The sequence below is a fragment of the Hippocampus comes genome, unplaced genomic scaffold (genome assembly GCF_001891065.2).
Source record: "Hippocampus comes isolate QL1 unplaced genomic scaffold, H_comes_QL1_v1.1 scaffold150, whole genome shotgun sequence".
NCBI lineage: Eukaryota > Metazoa > Chordata > Actinopteri > Syngnathiformes > Syngnathidae > Hippocampus > Hippocampus comes.
Window position 1 is genome coordinate 2,292,840 of NW_017805496.1, and position 15,025 is coordinate 2,307,864.

General features: G+C 43.6%; 6 protein-coding genes across 7 annotated transcripts in view; 2 read left to right on the top strand and 4 right to left on the bottom strand.

The window, feature by feature from the left end:
* LOC109519661 (C5a anaphylatoxin chemotactic receptor 1) overlaps positions 1-694 on the top strand; it is a 3,848-nt gene extending 3,154 nt beyond the window's left edge. Inside the window, exon 4 of the mRNA XM_019876331.1 lies at positions 3-694. Coding sequence (XP_019731890.1) covers positions 3-476 — 474 coding nt within the window. The 3' untranslated portion in view covers positions 477-694. The remainder of the gene's footprint in view (positions 1-2) is intronic.
* A 1,318-nt stretch (positions 695-2,012) lies between these two features.
* Positions 2,013-4,801, bottom strand: cenpq (centromere protein Q). The gene is made up of 8 exons (XM_019876350.1): positions 4,538-4,801; positions 4,387-4,453; positions 4,091-4,190; positions 3,633-3,701; positions 3,326-3,458; positions 3,030-3,149; positions 2,656-2,730; positions 2,013-2,374 (listed from the first exon to the last, which is right to left on the bottom strand). Exons 1-8 carry the CDS (start codon positions 4,631-4,633, stop codon positions 2,237-2,239), a joined length of 798 nt encoding a protein of 265 aa, XP_019731909.1. The 5' UTR covers positions 4,634-4,801; the 3' UTR covers positions 2,013-2,236.
* A 666-nt stretch (positions 4,802-5,467) lies between these two features.
* Positions 5,468-7,286, bottom strand: mrpl16 (mitochondrial ribosomal protein L16). The gene is made up of 6 exons (XM_019876352.1): positions 7,202-7,286; positions 7,049-7,127; positions 6,631-6,702; positions 6,359-6,507; positions 5,982-6,275; positions 5,468-5,893 (listed from the first exon to the last, which is right to left on the bottom strand). The coding sequence occupies exons 2-6, from the start codon at positions 7,113-7,115 to the stop codon at positions 5,702-5,704; spliced, it is 774 nt and encodes a 257-aa protein (XP_019731911.1). The 5' UTR covers positions 7,116-7,127; positions 7,202-7,286; the 3' UTR covers positions 5,468-5,701.
* Positions 7,235-9,023, bottom strand: txnl4b (thioredoxin-like 4B). 2 transcript variants are annotated; one of them, XM_019876354.1, is made up of 3 exons: positions 8,819-9,023; positions 8,591-8,742; positions 7,235-7,338 (listed from the first exon to the last, which is right to left on the bottom strand). In XM_019876354.1, exons 1-3 carry the CDS (start codon positions 8,948-8,950, stop codon positions 7,254-7,256), a joined length of 369 nt encoding a protein of 122 aa, XP_019731913.1. In that variant the 5' UTR covers positions 8,951-9,023; the 3' UTR covers positions 7,235-7,253. The 2 variants fall into 2 exon arrangements, with proteins under 2 accessions (XP_019731913.1, XP_019731912.1); XM_019876353.1 differs by lacking the exon at positions 7,235-7,338 and adding an exon at positions 7,747-8,244 and having other exon boundaries at positions 8,819-9,021.
* Positions 9,024-9,205: 182 nt separating this feature from the next.
* The window catches only part of trmt10c (tRNA methyltransferase 10C, mitochondrial RNase P subunit), a 7,546-nt gene continuing 1,726 nt past the window's right edge, over positions 9,206-15,025 (top strand). Inside the window, exon 1 of the mRNA XM_019876332.1 lies at positions 9,206-10,869. Coding sequence (XP_019731891.1) covers positions 9,432-10,869 — 1,438 coding nt within the window. The 5' untranslated portion in view covers positions 9,206-9,431. The remainder of the gene's footprint in view (positions 10,870-15,025) is intronic.
* On the bottom strand, positions 11,082-14,393 carry LOC109519680 (golgin-45-like). Its single transcript, XM_019876356.1, is given in 7 exon segments — positions 11,082-11,892; positions 11,986-12,164; positions 12,281-12,456; positions 12,626-12,825; positions 12,910-13,364; positions 13,953-14,049; positions 14,206-14,393. Coding segments are annotated over 6 exon segments (1,215 nt in total). The 5' UTR covers positions 13,972-14,049; positions 14,206-14,393; the 3' UTR covers positions 11,082-11,706.

A 15,025-nucleotide genomic window follows, 5' to 3' on the forward strand; every position in this document is an offset into this window, starting at 1 on the left:
TTGACCCGGGGCTGTTCGTCACCGAGACGGTAGCGGGTTTCATCTTGCCCCTGCTGGTGTTTTTGGGAAGCAATTTGGCCATCTTGCTGACGATTCGGCAATCCGTGCCCGTTAGCCCAACCGTTTCGTCCCCGTCGGCTTCACGCAGGATGTCCAGGATGTACCAGGTGCTCTTTTTGACCATGCTGCTCTTTCTCATATGCTGGGTGCCCTACTTTGTGTGCCGATTCCTGCGGGCCCTGGCCGAAGGACGACCGGATGCGGCCGCACTTTATAAGAGCGCGTCTTACGGAACGTACATCTCTCTGTACCTCGTGTACACCAAGAGCGCCCTCAACCCCGTCCTCTACGTATTCGCCGCCCGAGGCCTCGGCCGTGCCGTCCGAGCTTCGGTCACCTCCACCATCGAACGACTCTTTAACGATGACTCCACAGAGTCCATTCGCAAAAGATCACTCAAAAACTCGCAGATTTAGCAAGCGGACTCAAAGCAAACGCAACTCACACTATTTGTTTCATTGATCGGAATCGATCCAGTCGCAATGTGATATTGACTGTTTCTCAGCATCTGGCTCAATTCTATTCACGTTAAAAGGTTCGAGTGGGGACCGAGACGCATTTAGGTGAGGTCGGTCTTGTTGATAATTGCACTACTGTTTACAAAGATCACATTCATTGTCATTTACTGGGGGGGGGGAGACAAGCTTGGTAAGTTTTTCTTCTTTGCTGCACATAAAAATAGAATCTATTTCCTTTCATTAGAAGGCCTCCTGTTTTGACATAAACTTGAGCAGGGATGGGGGCAACTTCAATGGAGGGAAGAACAATTTTTCATCAGTGCTACTGGGGGGGGGGGGGCGACACAGCGCGTCGCGCGCGTGAGATAAAAATGCTAATTTGAATATGGAGAAAAGATGTGCACACATACAAAATACGTGCTCCTGATATATTTCATTTTTGACCGTACGTTTTTAATGCACGCATAAAGCTCCACTATCTTAACCAAGCAAACAACAGAATAAAATAAGCAAAGACTGTCGGGTTTTTTTTTTCCAGTGCAAAGTGGTCCCTTGAATAAAAGTTGCCATTCAAGGACGGCACAAAACTGCTGAACAAGAAACCAACATTAAGTGCGAACGGATTTTGTTTTGGGGGTTTACCACAAAAATAAACTCAATGTTTTCGTATTGAGCGACTATGCTTGCTATCACATAATATCAGAGTGTGGCTGCGGGTTGCCCATCTCTGAATTAGACCGTATAGATGCTGGATGCTAGTGTTGGGACACATCTTGCCATTGATTGACCGGATTTTGTTTTGGGGGTTTTCCACAAAAATAAACTCAACGTTTTCATATTGTTGAGCGACTATGCTTGCTATCACATATCAGAGTGTGGCTGCGGGTTGCCCATCTCTGAATTAGACCGTATAGATGCTGGATGCTAGTGTTGGGACACATCTTGCCATTGATTGACTGCCATGTTGATTCCCCCTGAATCTGTTTCATCACCATATTTTTCCAACTTGGTGGGAAGACTCTTTTGTGTTGCAGCATGACAATCAAGTTCCGCAAACCACGGTTTGATGAGTGTGCTGCGGATGAAATTGAGAGTCCTGCCCTCAAAACAACTTTGGGGTGAACTGAACTTAATATTGTGAGTCAAAATCAATAACGTCTGACCTCACAGACGGTCTTCTGGATCAATCAGACAAAACTTCCACACATAAACACATGAAACATGTATAAAAATGGAGATGTGGCACGTAATATAATGTCCTGAAGAGTAAAGGATTGGGAGCTTCTCAATATTTGGTGAACTGAACTTAATATTGTGAGTCAACATCGGTAACGTCTGACCTCACAGACGGTCTTCTGGATCAATCAGACAAAACTTCCACACATAAACACATAAAACATCCACCCTGGACAAATGGAGTTGATGTGTAAAAATGTGGAGATGTGGCACATAATATAATGTGCTAAAGAGTAAAGGATTGGGAGCTTCTCAATATTTGGTGTGGGAATACTTTTATTTGTGCAAATGTAGACTTTGTAGAATTCTACACGTCATTTGTAAAAAAGTGTCTCCGAGTACACAATTACTGCAGCTATTCCAAAATACATCTGCAATGCTACATCACACTTCTGTACACATCTTGAGACTTTCTTTAAAAAAAAAAAAACACGGTATCAACAAGAAGCAACAGTGAACAATTCAAATTGACAAAAGCTGGTCTACATGTTGTTGATGTGCTTGTGTAAGTTGGGTGCATGGCATTTTTTTTTTTCTGTTTCTGACTTCTGCAAGATTTCTTCCAGCTCGCGCGAGACGGTCTCACAATCTTTGTCTGGGACCTGTTTTCTCAAAAGAGCCTGAGGAAAAATAAACATTTGAAAGCACTGACGAAGTATTTTTGAGCCTGTTTTGTTTTGTTTTGTTTTTCAAGTGGCAGAAGTGGCTTTTACCCAATAGTCTTAGCACGTTACTCCATCAGTGCAATTTAGAACTTCCTCTAGGAAGGAAATGCAACTCAGCCATTTTAACCGCATTTTTCTGGAGAGCGAGTGGTTTAACAATGAAAACAGCTATGATGCAACGGGTCCTTGTGAAACACATTTATACGATTTCAAAAGTGTGCGCCATTCATGCTTACCTCTAAGGTCGTTTCTTCTGTCCGAGGCGGGTGAGAAGGGAGGGCGAGGACCGCTTGCTCGCTTCTCTGCAAGATCTGACAGGACGAGACCAAGCGTCATACACGGCGGCACAACGCCGCCCATCTCTCCGCAGATCCTTTATTCACATTTGCTATGCCAGATCACTGTACACGGCGAAAAGTATTCATAGCCTCTGCTCACCACTTTCTTGATGTACCTTTGGCTGCAATTACAGCTTCAGATGTGTTTGAATGTGACGCCGTGCTTATCTTTGGGCCATTTTGCCCATTCCCTCAGTATCTTTTAACTTTTCACTTGAGTTGGGTTTGTTTTCGCTCCGTAATTTCAGAATATGTAACTTGATGTCTTTCACCTCCTTAGCCTTCTCCTCCTCCTCTTCCAGTTGTTCTCGAAGAAAACTGCATGCATGCTCCAAAGAAGACTTCTGCTCTTCGGTGCTCTCCAGCGCGCTGACCACTGCCTTCAGGTCTTCCTAGAAACACAAAATATTTCAGGCTGGCACAAGCGCACATGGCAAATGAGTGTGTCTTCCAAATATACGCATCTGATAAGATTGTATTTGTGACATCGATCAACTTCATGGCATGAGCAGCCGACAGCTTGGACACCGAAAGCAGTGAGATCTGAAGCGCCGTCGGAAACGCTCACCTCCAGGGAAGTCAGAGTTTGCTTTCCAGCCTCATGCTTCCTGCTCTCCTCCCGGTGGCGGCGCTGCCACGAATGCCCTAACTCGTCGTGCTTCTGCACTGGAACTTGAAGCTCTGCACAGTGAATTAAGAACCTAAAAAAGGGATGTCATGTCAAACCTGGCCTTGATGGAGTCATGACAGTGACTCGCTTCTGACCCAATTAATTGGCAGGAATGTATTATTTTAAGGTAATTCCTGAACGATTTTTCTGCTTATCCCACATAGCTTGAGAGGGTTTGTACAAATCTTACCAAAGTATGGCTCACCTTTTTTTCACAATATTTAGATGTTCCTGGCTCTCCTTCTTCTCTTTTCGTCTCAAACCAAGAGTTGTCCTGAAAATAATGTAAAGAGTCTCATTGCACTTACATTTTCTTATTTAGGGTGTCCAAAAAGTTTCCATACAGAAGAATTTTTTTTTTCCCTTCAAACCATTTTTATTTCTCTAATATACTTGACAGTAGTACCAAGCTACAACTAGAGTCATTGTGCAAGCTTAACTTTCCCTAACTTTATGGCGGTCGATCACAGCAGGATCCCCTTTTCAAGATGCCTATGATGTTTGAAGGACAAGCCCTGAAAAAATGTCGCCGGGGTGGGGTGCTGTGGATCGGCGGGTATGTGGATTAGGGGTGAACTTGAAAATGTTTCAAACAATATGTATGGAAACTTACGGGACACCCTGTACAACTGTAAAGTTGCCCCAAAACAGAGCCAAACTCACAATATTGCTATATTCATCACATTCTCCAGTGCAATGATGGAGGATCTCTGGATCTGCTTGAGGTTTTTCGAAACTTTGACTTTGGGGGCAGTTTCGGAAGCTGTCCAGAAGATGCAAGAAGGAGACAAGACAAGCACGTAAGACGCACTCACAAGACTGTAACATGCTGTAGCTCTCAATGACCAAATAAGTCATTGGTGATGGGACATTGTGATTTTCTAGGACTGTTGTAGAAGTAATCACTTGAAACTGTGTACATTCGTGCCTACAGTGCATCAAGAACACGATATTCAGACCTTTTCTTTTTTTTGTCGAGCTGCGTCTTTCGGTCGCGCCATTGTTGTCGTCAGCGGGCGGCGAATCCTAAAGCGAAATATAATAAGGCTGTCAGAGAAGCGACAGCCGGTGTCGACATGACATGAATCAGAAACGTTACTTTTGTCTTACCGGGTGATCGGTTACTGGGTGAGTCTTCTTTTTAGACTTGTTTTTCAAGCGGGGTATTTTTGATGCTTCCCGATGAGAACCACGCAAAGGCTTCATTTCTATTAGCGATTATGTCCCTAATAGTTCCAAATATAGGGTCACTTGTAGCGTTACAAATCACAATAAACCGTTTGATTATTCACAACATTCAAAATGTCGTGGGCGTTTATTTACAGCACACCATTTTCCCCGCCAGGTTTTATCCATTGATATACAAATGCGCATGCGTATATTAATCTATCACCCCCCTCACACTATCTTCTCAGGTACATGTCGCTTTCTAGCCAACACGCCTTTATCGTTATTATCGACACAAAACATGCAATTCCCTTTAGATTCCCTGTGTTACTTAACTTTGCAACCAAGTCACTCGAGATCGTACCATTATGGTCCCTTACAAAGGAGACGGAGTTGTATCGCTACCTGTGAGTCAAGATTTGGGGCATACAAAATATATTTCATGGCCAACATGAAATAGAAGACCTTTGTTGGCCTGTTTAAAAAAAACACGTTACATTCCTAAAAAAAAAAGTTTCATATAAGATTCTTGTAAGCTACTGTAACATTATACAGTGCTTAAACATAACACTGACCTTAAAAAAAAAGAACCGTGCATACTATACTGTCCCACTAGAGGGAGTCCGCGTACCACCAGCTCACTTTAGATCAAGGCTTGCCAATTGATGACATTTTTTTGGAATAAAGATATTTACTTGGATTAAAATTGTTATCTGACTGTAAGTATACACATTCCAATTGTGGGATAACTGCTGGGAATTATTTTAACCCGTATTACATACTATTGCACGTATTGCACAATTAAAAAGTTTCAGGACATGCTACTCGATAAATACTGTGATAAAGCCTGTGCCAAGATACGCTTGTGTATGCAATTGAGTCAAAATGTTTATTTCACCTCAACTGACTGGTTTTATTGATGATAATAAATCAAAGGAGTTTTACAGGATAGGAGGACAACGCAAATGAACACACGCACAAATGAAAATACATAATACAAAAAGGAGTTATGTGTATTTCAAAAAGCCAAAGTCTTTGGAAGTCGAGGTTCTTCTCATTGAAGCGAAGGACACACATTGTCATGATTGGTCCGTCTTTGTGAATCTGTCATACCCTTCCTGGGTTGTAAAATTTGCCTGTGAAGCGTCCCTGATGTTTTAGGTCAAAGGGGCTGAGGACCTTCCTGATACCAAGCATGTTTCCTTGGACAATCTGCTTGAAGGTCCACGGGTTCTGGTTGTTCTCCTCCATATTGGCCTGATTCTGATGAAAGGCTTCCAGGCTTTCTCTACTCATCACCTGTTGGAGGCACAGTATTGTAATAATTAATAGAGTGAACAGTTACAGCTCTCCTAGTCTGGTGAGTGTACAACGTTTGTAGTCTCACATCTGCAGGGAAAGGAAGTTTCTTCGCCACTTCAGTCAAAATATGCTGCACTTCCGCGAACTCCACCTTTCCTCCCACTTCCACAATGATGCGACCAAAACGGACCGGCGTCACATAGTGGTCGATGGCTCCCTTGCCACCACCCATGCGCTGACCCAGCCCTTTGCGTGTGATTGGCTTGTAAGGGGCATTGATGCGCCAGCGAGCAAACGTAGTACGGGAATCCATCTTGCGGTTGATGGTGAGACGAATCATCTCCATGTGACCCCAGTGGAGGTAGCCTCCGCCCATTGCCTGAGCATCAGATGGGAGTTAAATGTTAATATAAATTATTTAATTTCGACCAGCGTACAATATATCGCCCTGTATGACCTTACCACGATTGCATACTTTCCAGTTGTGAAGGTATTTGCTGCCCGAGCTGGGCCTTGAATGTCCCGTAGCTTCTTCATTTCCTTCTTGGCTTTTTTTAAATTGGGCACCTTGTTCATAAACTTCAGTTTGGGTTTGTCTGGCAACACCACATCTTTAATAAAACAAAAACAAAAGAACTGTCACAAAACGCACTGGCACGTTGTGTTATTATGCGGGCAAGATTCTTCGGGTAATACATGGAGCATGGTGTGTGGGTTCAAAGAGGAACAGTTACCACTGTAGTCAGGTGGAATTTCAAATGTCTTCAGGCCAGCAGTTAGAACTCTTAAGTGATTGTGCAGAAAACCTGTAGGAACAGATATTGGCATGAGTTTCGCCACATGCAGCGCAAAACATAGCCATCCTGTTCGGAAACCAAGAACGCTGCAGGCGTGTATTGAATACAACTTAAGAATCACTTTGGCATTTTTAAAAACAAACATCTGGAAGTGTTGATAAATGCGCCATTATACATGATTATCACAAGATTCAATGTTGAGTTGCTTTTTTTGTGTGCACATGTGAAGACATTTAATATCCACCCCCCCCAAAAAGAAAAAGAAACCGAAAAGCAAAAATTATAAATTATCCCACGATGAAATTGGGACGCGTGAAATAAACGTAAAATGATACAACAGAAATGATTTCGTTACCGTTTTGGTGACCGTGGGCGCAGACGGCGGCCACGCCACCCACAGCAGCCTTGACGAGCGAGATCATCTTCTGAATCCTGACAGACGACTATAACAATTAAAACACCACAACTCAGTGCCACCGCAGTAACATTTTAAGTGACTTATTTTTATTATTCTACACTCTGCGTTGCACAAGGTCGTGCGCAGACGCTGGTTGCCTTCGTCACTTCCGCCCTCTTTCTCGTGTAGTTCCGTGTTTTGCTAGCGCCACCTGTCGAGGAGGAGTGTGAAGAAAGCGCCGAAGAACGCTTGTTGATGGGCCCAGACAGTAAAACAAAACAAAACACAATTTGGTGACGTTACTGTACTCATGTACTTTATTACTTTTCTACCAAAATTTAAAAGTAAAGCTTTTTTGCCAAATTCTCTGTTTACATGTGATTCTTTCATTTGCATTGTGGTGGGCATTGGCGAATTGACCAGTGAATGAGAATTTCTGTTGTTTGGATTTCACTGAATAAATTTCTTACTTATTCAACTTGCTTTAGTTACACTTTATGTTTCACCGGAAAGTGTCTTTGTCGAACATTATAAGTTCGACAAAGACAAATGCAGTGAGTAATTGTACCATACAGAGCCACAAGTTACCACTAAATCCATAAATTCCGTTGGTAAATTTCTCTCTAGTTGTCCCTATCCCGCAACACACTAAGATAGACTTTTTGACAGGAAAGAAACTTTATTGTAAAATGATAACATTTGTATTAATACAAGTTTCACACAAAACCTCACTGTTTTCCATAGGAAACATCACAACACTGAATATGATCAAAACATGCATATATAGTGCAGTATAAAGTTTCAGACATCCCGCCGCATCAGTTTGATTGATGGCACTTCTAAAATATAAGTTTCCTTGTTTCCTATTTCAAAAAAAGAATCAATACATAGGTCTCGCTCAAGCTATAACAATTACCACCAGCACCTTTTAGCTAAGAGCGAAAACATAACGGTGGTTGAAAGGTCTTACACAGAGTAGCTGTTGATTTCAAATCCCATGGTACAAGAGGTCATATTTGGGAATATTTTTTGGGTCGATGGGACTCTGGACAATCATTTTCCCCCGCATGGCTCCTCTGTATATGACCTCAATAAGATCCATGAAATCCTGTTTGGTTTTGAAGCTGCCAACAAACTTGGTGTGATCTGGTGAGCTGAAGGGAAGCACAAACATCTTTCTGTGTTATTTTTTTTTGTAGGATGTGACTTTTTTATCTGTACTTCTCCTAGCTTCTCTACTGATGTAAACTCATCAGGCTTTGTTGTGTAAGCCATGCTGTTATTAGAATCCATAACATATGAATCAAACCATATGTTTATTATTATTATGAGAGTACACCCTGGTTCGTGGAGCATGACGACCGGATGGCCAATTGGATAGTTACTAGTAGTGAAATTAAATGCATACATGCACACCTTTAACCTGGGTGTCAGTTTTACATACTTGCACCAAGCTTCATGGGCACAATGTTTATTTATCATTTAACAAAAGTGTCTCACCCATAGTCGACTTTCATGTGCTGTCCATTGAAAAAGAACACAGTTGATGGGATGTAGCTGATATCAAAATATCTGGTGTAAACGGGGGCTTTCTCCACATCGACTATGTAGATAGAGGCCATGTTACTCAGGTCATGTGCCGTTTTTGACAGCTACAAAAGAACACAATCAGCGATTAGTCGGCAGGCAAGAAATAGTGAACAACCAAGATAATAGAGCATTATTTACAATTTCGTCGAGCTGGAGACAAACTGAGTCTTCATCCCTCCCAAATCTCAAAACTACCACCTTTTCTGCTACTGTCTTGATCACGTCGTCTATATCTTTTTTGCAGACCAATTTTGGTAAAAATAAGCTCATTTTCAGGATCGGCAAAAGTGTTTTGCTTCCTGAGGAAGTCGTCACGAGTGTAACACTGGGAGTGTACCGGCGGGAAAATATATTGCCTTGATTCATCAAGTCGAAAAATAGCTATCTTTTTCGAAAATGTATGTAATAGCAAATACAAAAATGGAAATTTGTAGACATTTATTATTGTATTTAAGTGATGCGAAATTAAACAAAACATTATATTCAAGCGGCGCAAAATTCAACAAAACATCTCGCTTCGCCATTTCAGTACGACATCTTAAAACGTTACACTGCAAAAATAACGTGACCTCCACACCATTACCGAGCGTATCCCGCAAAATAATCAATCAACCCATTGACTGTAATACCAATGGCGCAATGGGATTTTGTACTTTAATGATCTGGGGAGCATCCCAACTCGTGCAAATAAGGTTTGCTGCATGTGTTGCCGCTGCCAGCTCTACATCCGCATTATACCAACAGGTTTGAAATGTTACGACGACTCTTCACTCAGCGGCATTCAAATGAACTATGGCAAGTTGGCAGGATTGCGTTATACCGTGTCAACAAAACGCAAGCGATCGGGGCTTCGCCAGTCAATTCTCCCTGTCTCCCAAGTCGCCTCTTAAGTAGTGGGAGTCCACACAAAAAGGAGACTGTCGATTTAGACAAATGGAAATCCGTCATGAAATCCCAATCTCCATCCGCTGAGCAAAATGATGCTGAGGATGATGAAACACGTGGCGAGGATGAAGTCCCACAAGGAAGTTCAAGTTTGGAGGCAGCTCGGGAGCTGGTTGCAATGTGGCGGCTGGCTGGTAAACTGGTACCTCAAGAAATTTCTGATGAGGAGTTGAAGATCTTTGCCGAGCTCACCACTAAGTCAGCTCGAAAAAAGTACCTCAAGTATCTGGCATTGAGGGAAATCCATAAAAGAGCACGCAAGGACAAGCAGCAACTCAAGAAAGCGGAGAGGGAAGCATCGCTGGAGCAGAAGAGAGATCAAAACACAGATGGGGATCAGAAAGAAGTTAGAAATACTTTTCTACTCCAGTTCTGGGATCGCAACATGGACCGACTGCTGGCCTGGAGGAGCATCCAGGCCATGTTGTTTGACCAGCCTTTGGTCCTTGACATGAGCTACGAGTCCAATATGTCCAGACGGGAGATTGAAAACACAGTGTCCCAACTGATGGAGGTGGAAGGATGGAACAGACGTGCCAAGGAGCCTTACCATCTCCATTTTTGTAACCTACAACCAGATGGAGCCTACATGAAGGAGTTCCTCAAGCGCTATGGAGCTGAAACCTGGGACCGTCTGCTCATCACCAACACAGAGGCTCACGCTGTTGACGTGTTTCCTCGCGATCGCCTTGTTTACCTCACTGCAGACTCCCCCAATGTTCTCCGCACCTTCGACCACTCCAAAGTCTACATCATCGGCGCTCTCGTGGACCGGTCGATTCTTTCCGGCTTGTCACTGGCCAACGCAAAGCGTCTGAAATTGGCCACAGCCCGTTTACCGCTGGACGAGTTCCTCCACTGGGAGATGGGAGCCAAAAACCTGACCCTGGACCAGATGATACGCATCATGTTGAGCATGAAAGAAACAGGGAAATGGCAGGAGGCGCTACAATTTGTGCCCAAGAGGAAGCATGTTGGCTTTAACCAGAACCAGCAACAAATCACCAGTCATGGACCAGGAGAGAATGGGGATAGGTCTTCAAAACACATGGGTCCAAAAAGTAAAAAGACACTCAGAAGTGGAGATCAAAGTGCATTCAAGTACAAAGGAGAGTTTGGCTTCACTGGGATGAACCGAGTGTCTGGAGCATCTCGACCAGCTCCAACTAGAGTGCGGACATCTCTTAAGAGTAGCATGGAAGGAAGACGTGAGAGCAAAAGCAGGGCGTGGTGGGATGATGATTGATGACGTAACTAAATGGACACATTGTATCCATCTGCATTTGCGAGAATTAAATAATGAAATACTGTCGTTGTGGGATATTGGTGTTTTGCTGTAGTACCTGTTTTGTTCTTTATTAAATTAGCAAAAAATATGACAACATTGTCCTGCATATTGAAAGAAAAATAAACACACTCATGAATTACAATAAAAAGTTATGCCCCCAACAAAAAATAAGAACAATAAAGAAAATCGAAATACAAGTTCAACTTTCCTCTGCATGTCAACTCAAATTTTCTGTAACAGCTTCAAAAATATACCTGCATTTTAATCACTTCCCAACATGCAAAAAGATTAACCCCAAAACATGACCATAAAGGTTAACAGAAGGTCCTTAATCGGGTTTAAGCACAACATTGAAATACAGCAGTTTGAACCGGCTTGTGGTGGCTCTGAAATGCATGACTATTATAAATAATGCTATTCTAAAATCAGGAATTGGGATGTGAAGACTCATCTTTGGAAAAAAAAATCAAGAAGCACCAAATTCTCCTATAAGAATGTGAGAGACGGCGATAGCCATCAATAGCGAGAAATTCCTGCAAAATCCAGTACAAAAAAAAATGTGTAACACTGACATAGGACTGAAAACGGAGACTTTTAGATTCCTGAAGGTTGGGAAAGGCTCATTTCTGTGGACAGCATTTGTTGGAAACCATTTAAAATAAACCTGCTAACTGCTTTGCAAATCATTTGCTAAAAACTTAAAGCTCCCTGGTTGGAAAAAGATGGCGCGGCCCAACGTCTGATACAATGGTGATGACTTGCTGACGTGATTGGTTGCGATGGTGACGCCGGTCTAGAGCACGAGGATGTCTCCGCGGCAGCGTTCACAGCAGTTAAAAGTGATGTTCTCATAGCGAGTGTACGGGTGAAACCTGCCAATGCTCTTCTTACTGCTCAGAAAGTTTGAGGCGGGTGAGTCACTGAGCGGAGACTCTGCCTTGTTTTCCCCGCAGGAAATGGGGTCCAAAATCTTCAGCACCTACAACACGCGTCAGCAAACCACGGGAGTTCATGAGTAATGCTGGCATTCAAATCTAGTAGAATTTGATCCGAAAATAGGAGAAATATGCACCTTCTCGGCCATCTTCTCTGCTGGGGTGCTGCACGGCTGATCGGCCGTCGCGGCGCTGCTGCTTTTGACCACACCGCCGCGGGTATTGCCCAACAGGTGAGCGTTGATGGCGTCCGCTAGTTTGTGATTGGCCGCCGCCACCTCTCCCGTGCTGAGCGGCTGTGCGCTCGGGGAGTAAACTTCACTTCAAAATTTTCAACTGTCCGGTTAAGCAGGCATGAGCATTTCTTCAAAGAGATGGGGGAGAGGACTGCGACATCAATATTCAAATAATGCGCCTGTGCATAGCATAAACCATGGAAATCATTTTGAGCCATGGGGGCTCCTCCCTGTAGATGTCACCTGTGTGTGAGCGCCATTTCCCTCGAGAACTCAACTCTCTCCAACAACAGGTCCTGAATGGCGCCCTGCGCCTCTCGGGTCTGACGCTGTAGAGCTGTTCTGGCATTTGTCAGCTCCTCTGCCATCACTCTGGAGATACAACGACGCAGGTTCAAAGTGGCAAATTTCTCATGGTGAAGCTCACTTTGGAGTGGCGCACAGGTACAATACTTCATGTCGCCAAACAGGATAACACTTGCATCGGATCGTGGATTGTCTACGTGACTGGGTGGTAAATAAGTAATGGTGTCTATCATACCTGCTGGCCAGGAACTTGCTCCTCCAGACGTCACACTGGATGCTCATGCGCTCCAGCTGCTCCGCCGTGTGAGACAGACTCCGACCCAAAGCCTCATTCTCCAGAATCAGCTGATTCTTCTCGCGGGCCAGACGCTCAAATTGGTATTGCAGGTCATCGCCCATGGATGCCACCAGCAGTTTCTTGAGCTCACGGTTCACCTAGTCATACGTCATGAAATAATGGCATTTAGACCGCTTGCGTAAAACCATATGGAACATGTATCCGCTTTATGTGGGTCTTGCCTCTGTCTGCACACGCAGTTGATTGGAGAGGCCTTCCTTGTCTTGTAGAAGCCTGCGTTCAGAGTTCTGAAGCTTCTCCAGCTGTCCTCTCCAATCATCCACCGATGGCTGAGGGGAAGAACTTCGCTCTTCCACCTGTTGCCCGGCATCTACTTTCGCCTCGGTTATGCGGCTGCTTCTACTTATGGCAGCACGAGGGACGACAATCCTTATGGCCTCGACCTCCGTGCAGGTCTCCCTACTCACCTTGCCCAAGTGGAGCACCCCAAGGGGTTGCGGGCCGACAGGGAGAGGAGGACTGATCAACTTGGGGCTGTGTTTGGGGCTTTCTGCCTTGCTGTAGGGAGTGGCCGATAGACCTGGTGACAGTGTGTCTGTGCTGACCTCCAGGGTGGAGGGCGTTTTCTCAGTTTCCATGCCATCGCCAGCAACTCTTACTGGGACACGGGCAGCATCTGGAAGATGGGATTGAAAGACATGCCCCCAAATAAAGAAATGCAATTGTTTCTGCAATGATTATAATTGAGTAACTTCTACTCTGTCGGATATGCAAACATGATTTTTCTGAAGCGTTGTATGTAAAGCCCGCCATAACTGTGTTTCAATGGTGGGATGAGTGATGGTTTGGATAGGAAGGGGTGATTATTTTTTCGCTGGTGAAAAAATGTGTTTTACAAATTTTTAATAATTCCGAATTAATAATTAAGTCATGTCATTCATTCTTTTCACTGTCGAATTATTACTCAGCTTGTGAAATCGTACACTTCCTTGCAGTGTCTTCTCTGTCCACACTTGGGGGACATATGAGGGCTCAAGGTCTCAGCTGCATTTCTTTTCTTAAAAACTGATCGCGGGGCATTGTGTTGTTCTGAATTTGAAAACAAACGCTCATTTCCCCCACTTTTTGAAGTCTTTAAAATGTCATTTAATCAATTGTATTTCACTTTTTCAAGCTGTGTTCGGTAACATTGGTCCTGATGATAAAACAAAGATTTGATTAGATTTTTCGTCACGTACCTATAGGGTGTGTGAGTGCTACATACCTCGAACAGCAGTAGACATGATGTTTGTGGTAGGCTACTTCGCTGACGGCGAGGCAAAAAAAACGGTATCCACGTCCAGTGTGTTCCAGGAATTATTCTGAAATGAAAAAAGGAAAATGATGCTCCCAGTAACAATTATTATGACTCACGTGATTAGAGTCAACAGTCACGTTTATCAGCTGATAAGGTAATCAGATGAAGACGGCTGCTTCCCGACGTGGCTAATTTTGCGGCTAGCAAATTGACGACTTACTTTGAGGAAGTACGAGCCAAAAACGACCGGTTTCGTCAATAACACCCAAATAATGATTCCAATGGTTGTATCAGTTATTATCCATCATGTTCAGATCATATTTGAGACAACAAAACACTTCACAACGGTCCTCCGGTTTACAGCTGTTGATGACGTTACCGGATATGGTTGGTATTGTTTCGATAAACTACCCTGAGGTAAGTCTTTCAGGCTAGATTTTTTTTTCCACCCTCCCCCAGCAAAAAAAATTCACAGTCCGTTTCGTCTTTGAAATTGCTTAAGCTTTTTTAACGTCACTATATACAACAATTTACTATAAAATAAGTAAGTTTTAAGTTTATATCGAGAAAACATTTGTTAGCCATAGCCTGACAAGTACAAAACCAGGGCAAAAAGTAAGATTTGGACGGAAAGTTTGTTCTTGTAGCTGGTTCCCGGGCGGACGGAATTGTTGTTACCACGAAGAGACAACATTTATTGATCTGGTTGGCTATAACCTTATGATGCTGTTTTAAATTGGGCCATGGGAGTGCATGGACTTTGGAGGCTGCTGGAGAGCACAGGGAAACCCATTAATCCAGAGACTCTGGAGGGTAAAATTCTTGCTGTTGGTATCCAAACTTGAGGGTTCTAATCGACTGTCAACCATCTCATCATTTCACCCTTCTCTCTCCCAGTTGGTTTGTCCTTATTAACTCTGCTCTCTCAAACATCAACCTTAACCTGGCAACAATAGATATCAGTATTTGGCTCAATCAGGCCGTGAAAGGGGTCCGAGACCGTGATGGCAACAGTGTCCAAAACGCGCACCTTCTTACGC

What these genes read in the sequence shown, in the direction of transcription:
- txnl4b (XM_019876353.1), bottom strand. Translation starts at nt 8,950, where the DNA reads ATGAGCTTATTTTTACCAAAATTGGTCTGCAAAAAAGATATAGACGAC. An exon ending in GTCTCCAGCTCGACGAAATT is followed by an intron (nt 8,743 to 8,818) that starts GTAAATAATGCT and finishes GTTCTTTTGTAG; the next exon opens with CTGTCAAAAACGGCACATGA. An exon ending in CACATGAAAGTCGACTATGG is followed by an intron (nt 8,245 to 8,590) that starts GTGAGACACTTT and finishes GCTTCCCTTCAG; the next exon opens with CTCACCAGATCACACCAAGT.
- cenpq (XM_019876350.1), bottom strand. Translation starts at nt 4,633, where the DNA reads ATGAAGCCTTTGCGTGGTTCTCATCGGGAAGCATCAAAAATACCCCGC. An exon ending in GTGATGAATATAGCAATATT is followed by an intron (nt 3,702 to 4,090) that starts GTGAGTTTGGCT and finishes CATTATTTTCAG; the next exon opens with GACAACTCTTGGTTTGAGAC. An exon ending in AAACTCTGACTTCCCTGGAG is followed by an intron (nt 3,150 to 3,325) that starts GTGAGCGTTTCC and finishes TTGTGTTTCTAG; the next exon opens with GAAGACCTGAAGGCAGTGGT.
- mrpl16 (XM_019876352.1), bottom strand. Translation starts at nt 7,115, where the DNA reads ATGATCTCGCTCGTCAAGGCTGCTGTGGGTGGCGTGGCCGCCGTCTGC. An exon ending in AATTCCACCTGACTACAGTG is followed by an intron (nt 6,508 to 6,630) that starts GTAACTGTTCCT and finishes GTTTTATTAAAG; the next exon opens with ATGTGGTGTTGCCAGACAAA. An exon ending in CTGGAAAGTATGCAATCGTG is followed by an intron (nt 6,276 to 6,358) that starts GTAAGGTCATAC and finishes TCTGATGCTCAG; the next exon opens with GCAATGGGCGGAGGCTACCT.